This window comes from Pyrgilauda ruficollis, unplaced genomic scaffold (genome assembly GCF_017590135.1).
Source record: "Pyrgilauda ruficollis isolate IOZ18807 unplaced genomic scaffold, ASM1759013v1 scaffold12, whole genome shotgun sequence".
NCBI lineage: Eukaryota > Metazoa > Chordata > Aves > Passeriformes > Passeridae > Pyrgilauda > Pyrgilauda ruficollis.
The window spans coordinates 8,563,431-8,577,400 of record NW_024510321.1 but is presented as its reverse complement, the minus strand read 5'-3'; the positions used below and the strand labels follow the sequence as shown (position 1 = coordinate 8,577,400).

Genomic DNA, 13,970 nt, shown 5'->3' with positions numbered 1-13,970 from the left:
ATTTGGTGTTTGCATGTGCCAGCTGTAATAAATGCATGGAGGTTCAGTAAACTGTGCTGGTATGGTAGAGTCACAGAATGTGCTGAGCTGGAAGGGGTCCATGAGGATCGAGTCCAACCCCAGCCCTGCACAGCACCATCCCCAAGAGTCACATCAAGTGCTTGAGAGCACTGTCCAAACACTTCTGGCACTCTGTCAGGCTGGTGCTGTGACCACTGCCCTGGGTCAGTGCCCAGATACCCTCTGGGGGAAGAACCTTTTCCTAATATCCAACCTAAACCTGCCCTGACACAAGTTCAGGCCATTCCTTCAGGTTCTAAAACCAAACAGACTTACCAAGATGTTTTGACCTGAGAAAAAATATGAAGTAGATGTGAATGCATTGACTAAGTACTGATTTTATACGTATCTTTTCTTCTGTTTTCTTCTAGAAAAACTAAGCATACTGTCAACCTTCATAGCACCCTTCAAGTACCTGAGCCCTGGCCCGACCACCATGGAGGATGAAGACAATTTAAGTAAGCAGTCTCTTTTCTTTATAGACGAACAATAAAGTTCAAAAATAAAATCTCTGCAGTGAAGGAGAAATTGTGGAAAGGAGGTGGTTGTGCAACTATTGGCTAGTCCTCGTGTGAAATCACAGAAGGGAGCTGGCAGGGAGCCACAAGGATCATCAGGTCCAGTTCCTGGCCCTGCACAGAACCATCAAATTGAGAATTGATTAAACAGGCTTAAAAAAAAAACAGTTATAACCTAAAAATTAACCACTCTTGGCTAATTAGTATTCTCTTGGGCCTTTACACCTCAACCAACAGTTTAAGCCCATGGCTGTACAGCTGGAGGACAGTCCTGCTGGTTTTGAAGGAGCTGAGAAGTCTTCCAAACACCAGGAAGTCCAAGAGTGGCAGTCAGGAATTAATAACCCTCAGTAAGCCCTTCCATTTGTCACCGAGAAGCAATTGTTGTGTGTTGTCCTGCCTGCTTATTGTAACACAACTTGAATCTTAAAAAAAAAAAAAAAAAAAAAAAAAAAAAAAAAGGAAGCTTTCTGAACCAAATGAGCAATGTTTTAGTATCACCTCCCAGATTGGTTTCTTTTCCAGCCAGACACATGCTACCATGTTGTCCTATTAAAGCCACCTAGTGGGAGGAATTTGGTGTTTTCCCCTTGTTGCTGCTGATCTGCCTTGGTTTGGTCATGGTGCACACCACGGGGAGGAGCTGCTGGAGGAGCGAAGAAGCACAGCCTGCTATTTTCTGCTGCTGAGCATCACATGGACATCACACTACTCTGCTGCACAGCGAAGGCAGACAATTACAGATCTTAGCAAAGGCAAAAAAAATCCTGAAAATCCTTCAGAATTGCTCCCAGGGAGGCTGTATTTTCAGGAAGACGTGTGAGAAGTATGCACACACACACAGAGGAAACATATCATGCACACCATGAGCTTGTGCAGGCACCTCCTGCGTAATAGTTCCCAAATGTGCTACTTAGTTATTTTTAGGTAATGTAGGAAGTTTGTACAAGCCAAACACTGTAACACCATTTTCTTGTTGCTACTGTAACACCAAGACAGCTTCATGCCTGCGTGGGCTGTAAAACAGCTCACATGGACAGGGTAAGCTACGTTTTCTGAAAGAGAAACAGCAAATGTCACTGTTTTCAGGGTCATCCTACCCAGTTCTCCCTTTGGTCAAACATATGCTCCAGTGAAAAGGCAGCTATGTATTTCTTGGTACACAGAAAATGTTTTAGGTGTTACTATTCGAATCTTTAAATATTTTTTTTAAATATGAATTAATTTAAATTCATCCATATTTCTGTATTCACTTGCAGTATAGTGGCCTAAATCCCACTAAAGCCTATAGCACACATGTACCTCTGGAGTAATTCCATATTTTAAAGAGCTTCAGAGATTTGCTCTGAACAAGTGGAGAAATCTTCTCCTGTGTTAACAATTTAACAAGGGCCCAGGAGAATGCTGGCAAGGTAGAGAAGCAGGTTGCTTATCCCTGTAGTTTTCTGCTCACTGAGCATCCTGTGGGAGCACTGCTTCCTGACTGTGCTGTATCAATGGGCAGAGTTCCACCAGCTGAAATGGATACAAATCCCGTTTCACATTCCCTTAGGCCTTCTTTACAGAGGGAGCCATGCAGTTTAACTACACCTGCATTCTCAACAGGTGATTATTAGCATACAGACACGATTTTTGTTGTTTATAATCAATGAACTAATACTAGAAAAACCTATCAAAGGCACGATGCACCTTTGGAATGGAATTGTGGGTAAAGTAATCATCTGTCTCTGATGAAGGTTTAATCTTGAACATGGAAGGAAAGGAACACCCTATTCATCCCCAGAAGGCAGTTGTTCCTAAGAATGTAACAAATATCACAGAGGATTAGAAATAGGAAGCCTAGCTCTGTACATGGTCTTCAGCATTTGTTAATGATTCTTTGAGAAAAAGGACATTTAAATGGGGATCTTCCCCTTGGTATATCCTTCTAGCCCCTAGCAAAAATTTACTCTGCTAGAGCTTGCACCTGAATCATCATATTTCTTAGGCATCAACAGAACTTTCTAGTCCTCTCCAGAGCCCACTGATAGTTCTGATCTCAACAACAGCCAGGAACAAGGAGTGATGTAGAATGCTGTCAAAAAGTGCACCCTTTTATTGCTTCAGACCTGCTGTCTCTAGTGCTGGGATTGCATGAAACAGTGAATAATCATTCCCTGTTCTCTGCTTAAACCTGTCCTCCTTTCATGAGGTTACAAGCCTATGCCTGTCCCTGATCTTTAAATGTGCCATCCCCACTTTGCCACGGGATCAAGGCAGATTGTCACCAGCCACAGGTACTTTTGAATCCAGATTGTACCTCTAGCAGGAGCACATGATTCCTGGGGATCTCATGATGGAGTGCTGCCACGGGCACAGGCTCAGGGCAGCACACACCTCCCCAGTGTCTGCAGAGGGAGCTGATGGTCCCCAACACGCTGATTTCAACCACTGCAGCAGTCTGGAAGGTCACATTCCAGACTCAGAGTCGATGTACTGAAGCATGTTGGTCAAATTCCTCTTCAGACAGCATGAGGCCCCAAGCTTTTGTTTCCACAGTGTGGGATACAACCTCATACTGTGAGACAGATAACCCTGTCTCTAAGAAAAAACTGAATAACCTGTTTCAGGAGGCAGAGCTCCAACCAATCCCTCACCAAAACTATTTCCTTATTTTTGTTTTTAAAACTGTGTCTATTGCTATCATTTGGATTTCTCCAGGCCCTAAAATGTTCTGGCTCTGATTCAGGAAGGCATGTCTATAGGTCTGTTTCTGCCATGGGCTGCCCACATTTTCTGCAACATGCCATTCTTTGCTAACTTGGGCAGACAGCACCAGAATTTGAGTATCAATCTAAGTCAGGTCATTAGATTATTTGAATAATTCCCCTCATTGGTAAGATCTGTAGTAGACACGGATTTCACAGTTATTTCAGACAGTTAGGTGGGGAAAGCAGAGTATGTTCATTCTGGAACAGCTAAAGACAATGGCAGTCACCTTTCACAAACGGTTTGTCTTCACTTTAAGCAAAGTCCTGTACTATTTTCACTGGTAATGATTCTCTCTGTGGTGTGGTGTTACACACCAACAAAATCTAATTACACTGGTTTTAACCACTTGAGCCCTGTGAGCCACCAGAGAGTGTTCAACAGCAACAGAGAAATCATGGCTTACCTAGGCTTTTTACATGAAGATTTAAAAATACATAAGTGTGTTTTCATGTGAGAGAGAAAAGAGTGATTTCCCTTGTTAGCTTCAAGTTTATAGTTCCAAAGTCAAGAATATCAACCTAAAAATCCCAGCAGAAACATTCCGCAATTCTTGGCTGGGAAACAATAAGTGTATGGAAACGCCAACTTGCTTGCAAGAGGAGACTGCCCTACACTGCAATTGATGTCAGAGCTGGCCTTGGACAGAGGTACCATTGCTCTGGCTCCTGGGTTCATACCTACTGCTTCTGATTCAAGATTTTTTGCTTTCAAGTATTCCAGGAATTATGGAAGTCAATCCTCCTAACATCTGTAGTCAATGTGATATAGATGAAGAGCAAAAATAAGCAATCCATGCTTACTAAACATTTCTAAAGACAGTAACTACCTGTCTCAGAGCTATCAGTTGAATCAAGAGTTGGCTATAATGCAGATACTGAAAATTCTTTCTTTTAATATCACAACTTTTCAATAATGTAGTGTCTATTGTAATTCAATAGTGAAGATGCCAGTGAAAATTAAGATGCCACCTACCACCTCTCCTTTCCCATCCTCCCTAGAATTTGGCTTGGCTGCAGAATAACCTTCAACAGGAACAATATTATCTCTTCAAATGTAGCGTGGAGTATTGGATGGTTAGTTCTGCAGAGCCCTTAAGACCTAGAGACATAGTCAGTGTCATTATTAGTGATGCATTATAGTTCTGAAATGCTCTTGATGATGCAAACTCTCTAGGTTAACTCTACTGTGCATAATGACCAAAAGGAGAAAAACATGAAAGAGCAGTCAGAATATTGAGGAATAGTGCATAAATAAATGTATTTCACTAACTGCTTTCCTTTCTCCCATTCAATTACTGAAGCAAATAAAAGATCACAATGTCTCCTGTTGCCTGTGAAACGGCAAAAATCAATTAATCAAGTTACCTGGGGAGATATTACAGTGCAAAGCTGCAGGACTTTTTTAGAAATCTTACTAAATAAATTAGAAACTATTGCCAAAAACTGTATTTTTCTTCCTCCTTTTTTTTTAACTCCATCCCCTTTCAATGTTATTATTCTCCAACCTTTCATCATGGAAGAGCCATAATTTATTATCTTTTTTTTTTCCCCAAATGTAAAGAATATATTTGGGAAAGTCAAGAACAAAGACATTATGAGAAATAACAAGACTGAAAATGATCCACAGTTTTGCATTTTCCCTGTGTGCATCCTCTGACTTACCCCTTTCCTTTTAGCGCTCTTCATTTCTAAAATTGCTTGTGATTGTTCTATTACAGCTGCTTACAGTATTTATCTTGTGTAGTTTGGTGTCATTTGCCTGCTTTGTCTGATTTTCACAATAGAAGTACATGTGCCACCATTAGAGAGGTAATCTTATGTCTGCTACACAGAGGTCTCATAAAAGACACATTTCAAAGACTTCCTATTTCAAAGATACCTGAAAGTATAAAGTAATTTCACATTTCCTGGCAGCTGCCAGGGATCACACGAGTCCATCAGGCTCACAGACTTTCTGAGGCACTCACTGAATTTAGGCTGCCTCTGCTTTACAGACAATGACTCTTTGCTGCTGCAGCTCCTACTGAGATCTGGCCAGAACTGAGCTGTTTCCTGGTGTTTCAGGACCAGGTGCTCTAAAATCTGGTTGGCTGTAAGGGTACTTGCACAGATTTTCTTCCTTGTGACGAGGCTAAAGCACACCATAAATACAGGCATGGCATCACTGTGCATGCCCAGCTTTGTCCACACATCCTTCGTGCTTCATCTCTGGAAGTTTTACACTTGCATCTCTGCATTTTTTTCACTTCATCAAGGCAAACCCTCTGTTGGCCAAAACATGGACTAGACAATTTTATAGACACAATTTAATAGAAATAAGTAATGTTTATTTTGTGGTTTTAGTTAATCATTTTTGTATTGAGGGTGGTTAAGGTAAGATGTTAAGGTCACACATTCATGTTCACCAATCCGCAGTTCTTTGACCATGAAAGAAAAACCAGATGGAATAAGACAATATGAATGATAAACACAAATAGCCTCTTGAGTTTTCCTATTCAGTGGTGCATAATCAATACAAATTCTTTTCAAAGCTGAATATTGTGTGAAGCAGGAGCTATCTTTCTTTTCATGCTTCTTGACTACAGTATCATTATGTACCATAATTGGCTCTGTAAAAACCTATTAGGTTAAGATGAGAGAGGAGGTGTGAAATACAGAACCAAACCTGTTTCCTGCTAAAAAAAATATGTCTGTGTCAAAATATTTTTCCTTTACATTAAAAAATACGCATAACTAAAGAGATGTCTTCTGAGTGGGATGCAAACATGAGAAAGGGTCATGACAGAAAATGGCCAGAGACACTGCCAAACTGGATAGAGGACGTTAAAGCTGATATTGCCTTTCCCTTCAGAGCAGTCTCTATAAATAGAGTTGTGAACTCAATGAGAATACAGCACATTATCCTTGTGCCTTAGTTATCATGATCTTTTAAATGTCTTATTTCCAGAGAGGCTGGTTTAAAGATGTCATATTTTATACAGCTGAATACCATATGATGAAACTTTTCTTTTTCTATTATGTAGGTCTTTTGCTTTTCTTTCCTTCCTCACCTGTCTTCATTCTGTCCCCTTAGCTTCAGAAAGTAAAAATTAACTAGTCACTAAAACCTTAATTTGTCATGTTCTGCCTCAGCAATGCACTGCAGAAGAGAGCTCTTTGGTGATAACTCTGGTGAGACACAGACCCAGGCTGGAAGCTCAGTGTGTGCTGCAGGGTTTTCAGGTGAGGGAGCCTAAAGACTCAGTTCTGCAAATGGGCCCCCACACATGGCATTTGTGCCATTATTATTACTCCTGTCTAAGCAATGGCCCTCTTTCTGTGGAACAACTTGCATGAGTGCAGACTTAGTGCTCTGATGGGAAAAATCTTTTGATATTAAAAACAAGTGTAACATTTCAGGATACAAAGGAAGTTTTTAATCATGATGGCTGGTTCCACATGATCTCCACAGGCTCCTGTGCTTCTGTTGGCCCAGCCTAACACTGGGGTGCGGCACAGACATAGTGCTCCAACAGGAGTTTCTCAAAGCTTAGCCAGAAGCTCACCCCTTACATACTTACCAACTTATATTATCAGATTAGAGAGAAAACCTGGCCATGGGAAAGAAGAGAAATGGCCATGCCCCTACAGAAAGTGGGAGGAGCATTCTCTGTCCCCTAAGGACCACAGGGACCTTCTCTGTGCATGGGACTGACACAGTCTGTGCAGGTGGCATGATAGTGTCTGACAATAACAAACCAAACCCGGGAAAGGCTCCATGCCCAGCAGTGCCTGGAGTAAAGAAGGCAGCTGCACAGTGCTCTGTGCAGGAAAGGGATCAGGTGCATCTCTCCTGGGATGGGTTGCCTTGTAGGTTGGTTACACCCATATTTACTTCCTCCCTTTGTCTCTGTCCCAGGGAATGCACAGGAGGAGGATGTGTCAGAGATGCAAGACATTGAAACAACTCATCAGAAATTACAGAAATTTTATAGGATGGTTATTTAGCCAGCAGCACATCTTGTGTCTCATTCAGGACATCAGTGGGATGACTCTCCTTTCTCAGCCATGCCTCTGCTGTGGCACAGAGCACTCACTGCCTTGCAGCACATTGCACAGGAATGGTCCAGGGCAGGGGGGATTCATTGGTTCAACAACAGAGTGCTCCCCGCTCCATAGCTCCCCACTGGCATTTCATTCCCTTCCTGGCGCTCCTGGCAGTCACTCTCTCTCTCTCCTGTTGCTTTTCTTTGACACAGATCATCCTTTACATCAGTAATTTCTCCCATCATGATGTTCTGGCTTCTCCTGGTCTCATTGGGATTTATCTACAACTTTTGCAATATTAGTTGTTGCTGATGCAGAAACTAAGGGTATCTGCAATTGAGTTTGACAGAAAGGCACTCACTTACTAAACTGGGATTTGAGTCCAGACCAAATTGTTTCAAATGCTATGAAGGTCTGTCAGATCATTTCCTGGTCTGGATTCATTAGGTTGACAATGCAAGAGGTTATGGTGTGAGCAGAGACAGTCAATGTATTCATTGCAAATAGATTATTCAATGAATTGGCCCATTTTTCTGTTTGTGAATCATTTCTGGTTTCTAATAATGTGTTCATAAGCATTCACCCACATGGATTATAGAACAATTGTCATCCTAAGGGAATTTTGCAAACTATTTACATTTTACTAACAATTATCAAGCAGTTCATTTAAGTCACATGGCATCCATTATGCTTCATTTTTGAATGATGTCATCTTTTCTTAAAACAGAAAGCTAATGACTAATAGAAGCAGACCTTTAGGGACAAGTAAACATTCAGAACATGCGAAAAAACTGTGCTAGAAATAATAAACCAACCATTACACAGATATTTAAGGAACACTCCTAAAAAGGGCTTAGCAACTATTTCTTTTTTTTTCTTTTTTGGCTATTCTGACAGCCCTAGGCGTAGTGTCAGCTACGATGATGACAATTGTAATGCAAGTTGTTTCCTTTCTTTACTGACAGGTACCAGCAGTGCAGAAGTAAAGGAAAATCGAAACATTGGCAACCTGGAGGATCATCCAATAGCATCTACTGATAGGGCAAGAGGGGGAACAACTAGCAGTAAGAGGAAAAGACCCTTAGAGGAAGGCAATAATGGCCATTTCTGCAAACTTCAGCTTATCTGGAAGAAAGTTTCATGGTCAGTGACGCCAAAGAACGCTCTGGTTCAGCTACACGAACTCAAACCAGGATTACAATATAAAATGGTGTCCCAGACAGGTCCAGTGCATGCTCCAGTCTTTGCTGTTGCTGTGGAAGTAAATGGACTTACGTTTGAAGGCACAGGCCCCACAAAAAAGAAAGCCAAAATGCGTGCTGCAGAGCTAGCTCTCAAGTCATTCGTTCAGTTTCCCAACGCCTGCCAAGCCCACTTCGCCATGGGAAACTGCATCAGCCCATCCACGGACTTCACTTCCGACCAGGCAGACTTCCCAGACACTCTGTTCAAGGAGTTCGAACCATCCACACACAGCGAGGACTTCTCGGTCTACAAGCCGGTCAATAACGAGCTGCTCTCCACCGCCTACCGGCACGGGCGCCTGCTGTGCCACACGCTGGACCTGATGGGCCACGCCAAGCCGGGCAAGCACAGGATGGCCAAGGCGGAGAGCGAGAAGAACCCGGTGGTGCTGCTCAATGAGCTGCGCTCCGGCCTGCGCTACGTCTGCCTCTCGGAGACGGTGGAGAAGCAGCACATCAAGAGCTTTGTGATGGCCGTGAGAGTGGACGGCAGAACGTTTGAAGGCTCAGGACGTAGCAAGAAGTTGGCCAAGGGGCAAGCGGCGCAGGCGGCCTTGCAGGCCCTCTTTAACATTCGTCTGCCCAGCCACATTCCCAGCAGGAGTAAATGTCACCACTTGCCACAGGTGAGAGCTCCTGGGTAGCTGCCACCACCTTGGAGGAACTCTTTTGATGAGTGGGATTGGTGTTGCTGTAGCTGATGTTGGTCTACCCAGTGTTTCCTCTCATGTTACAGCAGGTGTCGTGCCACAAAACAACCCTTTTCCCATAGAAAAACCCACAGGCAAAAGCTTGGAAATAGTATCCTGAAATCGTTTGGTACAATTTGAAGCTCATTCCATGGGAGGCATAGAGGAGGGGAATATAATATAAGGGGAAATATAATGTAAGGGGAAATATCAACATTTCACTTTGCTACAGACAACAATAATAGTGACACAGGCAGAAAACTCAGGTGATTCTGTGGTACTGCATCTTTCTTAACAGAGAAGAGCCCATATATATAGGGATGCTCCATCTCCTTTTAGAGTTAATTTTTGATGAGGACCATGCTACTCAGAGGAGACATCAGTGATAAGGAATGTGCCTGTGTCAGAGAAATTCTGCCACTGGAAAAGTTAAGAAATTTTGTTTCTTATAGTCTTACTATTGGAGGTTATTTTTGTGTTTAGTTGGTTTGATTTCAGGGCTTGGTGTTTTTGTTTTGCTTTTTTGTTTTCACATATGCTTCCAACAGCACAAGATATACTGAAAGTTTTGAAGCTTTCCTGAAACAAATGTAGAGATTACTGCTGTATTCATACAGAAAATAGAGATCTGAGGTGCATGCTTCGCACATGAAAATTTTGTAATTGGTCATACACCAAAGGCCATCTAAGCATTACTCAGACTTGTGTCAATTTTCTAAGTTCACAGGAAGTCAGGATTTGCAGACACAGGGAAACATTACATGGGTTCAAGTAATTTATGGATTTGTTTGCGCTACCAGAAAAGGTTTGATTCATCAGCACCAGGAGGTGATCCACAGCTACAAAGCTCCCTTTATGAAGGGAGCTGTTAATGTCCAGGATTTAATGCAAAGCACTAGGAGCGCTAAGAGTCATTCTGCTGTTGGCTTGCTGTGAGACCCTAGGCAAGTCATTTAAATTCAATATGCCTGTAATAAAAATGAGCATATTATATAAAAGAACACTTCAAGATCCTTAACTAGTGTGTAAATGCAAATTACGAGTAGCAATTCTCATTAACATTAGTAAAGATGGCCATTATATGTTCAAGGAGTTTGATAGGGGATTAATCCTCTAGGTAACATGACTGCCTGCAGGACCCAGGAATTACAGTTGGTGACCCAGAAGTTTCTTTTCTATGTTCCAAAAAGAAAACATGTTAAATGTAAGAGATTCTAAAATACACTGCAATCCTCCACTTTTCTTTTAATTCCACCTTGCAAACTCCGTGAACCAGTGGGGTAATATCATAGTTCAATAATAATAGTGATCTTCTAACAGAGTGCTTTGCAGGCATTTTGGAAACTTTAGCCAACACATCAGTTTCACCTTTCTAGTGCTCCTTCAAAGTACACACAGTTTTAAATAAGATACCTCTAGTGTTTCCTACCCAAGTGAATTCTGGTTATAAGCAATCCTATTCTGGTGGTTGCTTTGCTGCACCCAGTGAACTTTGCTGGGTGTGTCAGCAGGTAAATACCATGTATTTATTGACCTCTGCTTTGTCATGTTCTGAAACTACACCACAAGGATCATTGCCTCAGTTCCTGAGCTCTCTGAAATATTCCCTAGTTTCTTAGCTTCACACTCACCTTCTGCCTGAATATCACATTTTACTTCAGTCTCCAACTGTTCATTAAGCGACATATTCTCCAGTGCATGTTCCCTTTTTTTATGGCCTTTTCTCCTTTCTGTAGACTGCTGCCCTCCTTATCTTCTTCCTCTCTTCACTATTCTGGAAGTATAAATGTCAGTGAAAAGGTGTCACTGAACTTTCTCCATCAGTATTTCTTGAGTGGTTATGTATTGTCCAACTAAAAGATTACTTTTAATGCCAGCATTCAGCGCATTAATTGAGAGATAAGCCTTAACACTGATTTCTGCTGACCTCCTTACAAGCTGCTCTCATCAACAGATATAGCAGCTATGACACAAAACCTGAGTTTGTGTTACTCACTAAATCATAATTCAAATTCTGCAGAAACCAACAGACTTATGTCCACTGACTTCAGCTTAAGCATTAAATCCAGCGGCATCTTTTCCTGTTCTCACTGTGTTATTATGCAGTACCTCATCAAGTGACTGACTTTGCTCACTGCCTCACAGAACAAGGAGCAACTACTGTCCTATGCAACCATTCATTCCTTTTATGTATTTAATTGTATTTGTTAGCATATCAAACAGCTAACTCATTGGTAGTGAGAACAGGCAAACGATCAGCCGTAAGAGTTTCAGCATATTTTGAGTATTTTGTAGAATCCAAGAGTGTGTTTGTTTTTTCTGTGTTTGTCCTTTCAAAAATTCCCATTTTGCATGTCTCTTCTCCTGTTTGCCTTGCTGTTATCAGTGGTGTTAGGAGGCCACAATTTGGCTTTTTGTGATGGGAAACAGGAAATAGCCAAAAGTCATAAAATCTGTTGTCCAGTTGTCCTGAAATTTTGGATTTCACAGCGTCCAAGAGAGTTTCAAAACAAATCAGATGTCTTTATGAGCTGGCATCCAAACCACTGACATTTCTGCCTTGCTCATCAGGGCTCCCAGGGGACCTGGTGTCCCTTAGCCTGGGCCTCAGGTGGACAGACAGACACTTTCCCTTGCTGACTAGGGGAGATTCAATGTAAAATGTCAAAAGAGGCACAATAAGTGGAACTACCTAAAGGAGGGCAGAGCCAGGTGGGGGTTGGCCTTTTCTCCCAAGCAACCAGTGACAGGACAAGAGGACATGGTCTCAAGCAGTGCCAGGGTGGTTCCAGCTGGACTTCAGGAAGAATTCCTTCCCTGACAGGGTGGTTAAGCACTGGAATGGACTGCTGAGGGAGGTGGTGGAGTCACCAACCCTGGAAGTGTTCAAGAAACAATTGGATGTGGCACTTACTAATGTGGTTTAGTTGGCATGGTGATGGTCAGTCAAAGGTTGGACTTGATGATCTTGGAAATCTTTTCCAACCTTAATGATTCTGAGACTCTGTGATTCTGTATCGTCCAGTTTGTCCTGAGAGGTGCTGTCTACACAGGAGGCTTCCTGAACCACCAGGAAATGCACAGCATGGATGCAAAACCCTGTCACCTTGATCTCTTCTGACTCAGGTGAAACAAAAGGCTACAAGAATAGCAAAGCTAGAAACTGATAAACTCCCTGGGTCATCTGCAATCCAACTTGCTTCTTCAGCTGCCTCTCACTATGAAAACACTTACTGAAAACACATTATGAAATTCTGAGGGCTTTACAATACCAGTGTTTTCTTAAAAGAACATTGCTGTGACTCTGACTTTCCTGTGATTGCTGTGCAATGTGTTCGGGCTAACTGCAAAACTATATACAAAAGGTAAACAAAGGCATATTACAATTTACACCAGAAAAAAAACATTTAATCTCATCATTTAAAACCAAGATAATTGAGATCATGCCTTCTTTACTGCCATCAGCAGTGCATCAATCCACTTCTGTGAGTCTCATACAGGTACAATAGTGACTGGGAGATGTGTGCACTTGCCAGTGTATGATGAAGAGAAGGTAGTTAGCTGAGATAACCCAAGAATCACCTGAAATGATCACAAGATTGGCACATCAACCTGCCAGTTCTTCCTCAACCAGATGTTTGATCTGTGCTAGGCACTGAAGTACAAGATAATGACAGCCAGAGACTGGGCACACAGTGTTAATTGGAGTAGCTAAGATAGGAGCCTGGAGTTATACTAAACTCATGGCAGACATAAAGAGAATCGAGAGAATGGAAATTACAACTCTTCACTGTACCTTGTATAAGTCACTAAATATTACTCCTTATTTCCTGGCATAGTTTGTCTGAACTCATATTCTCCAACAAATAAAATGCAATTTCTTCAATTATAAGCTTTCATGGAAGTCTGACAATTGTTTCTTCCCACTTTGGAAGCTCATGTTCTTACATTCCAGTACAGGAGACAGCATGAGAGGGCACTGACATAACCAGGCTAATGAATCTGCTCTGGTAGAAATTCATCCACACACTCCCAGGCTTTCCAAATGCAGTGTGTTCAGTTCAGGAGATCAATGTGGCCCCCAGCTGCATCTGACCAACTTGCAATTCTTTTTATAATCTTGTAGTTCTTCTAACCTGTCTTAGTCTAAATGGCATTCTTACTTCTGTAGAGCAATAACATTAATTAATACTGCCATAACAAATTAGTAAAAGAGGGGAGCCTGGATTTCAAATGAACCTAAATTAGAAAAGAATAGGTGTGAAAATTGCATTCACTCTGCTTTGAAATGGCTTAACGCTGCTGCTGCTTGTTCACATCCAGAGCCTCCAGAGCAGGGGTTGTCTATTTATTTAAAAAAAAAAAACCTCATTTTGTTTTGTGTGTGTATCATCAAAAAGGAGCAGGGTTTCTCTCTTTGGCAAATACAGCTAACCTTTTGGATCCAGTTAAATCCCCTATTTGCCAAAAGATTCATCTGCAGGCTAAAGCAACCTCAATCCCACAGGCAGTGATTCTTTACTTTGAGCAAGTCAAGGATTCCTGCCAGTTAACTTCAGTGCACCTTGGTGAGACAGTGGAATCATCATGGGAAGAGCAACCACCATGTCAGGGAAAGCCACATACCCCACACTTCTCACCCACTCCCCTCCAGAAACCTGTTTTCCTGTGTTGCAAAGCTGG

The 13,970-nt window shown here is 42.0% G+C and overlaps 1 protein-coding gene across 1 annotated transcript in view; it reads left to right on the top strand.

Annotated features, from left to right (window-relative positions):
* Window positions 1-13,970, top strand: part of ADARB2 (adenosine deaminase RNA specific B2 (inactive)) — a 109,593-nt gene that overhangs the window by 2,846 nt on the left and 92,777 nt on the right. The window contains exons 2-3 of the mRNA XM_041488963.1: window positions 432-518; window positions 8,320-9,224. Coding sequence (XP_041344897.1) covers window positions 497-518; window positions 8,320-9,224 — 927 coding nt within the window. The 5' untranslated portion in view covers window positions 432-496. The remainder of the gene's footprint in view (window positions 1-431; window positions 519-8,319; window positions 9,225-13,970) is intronic.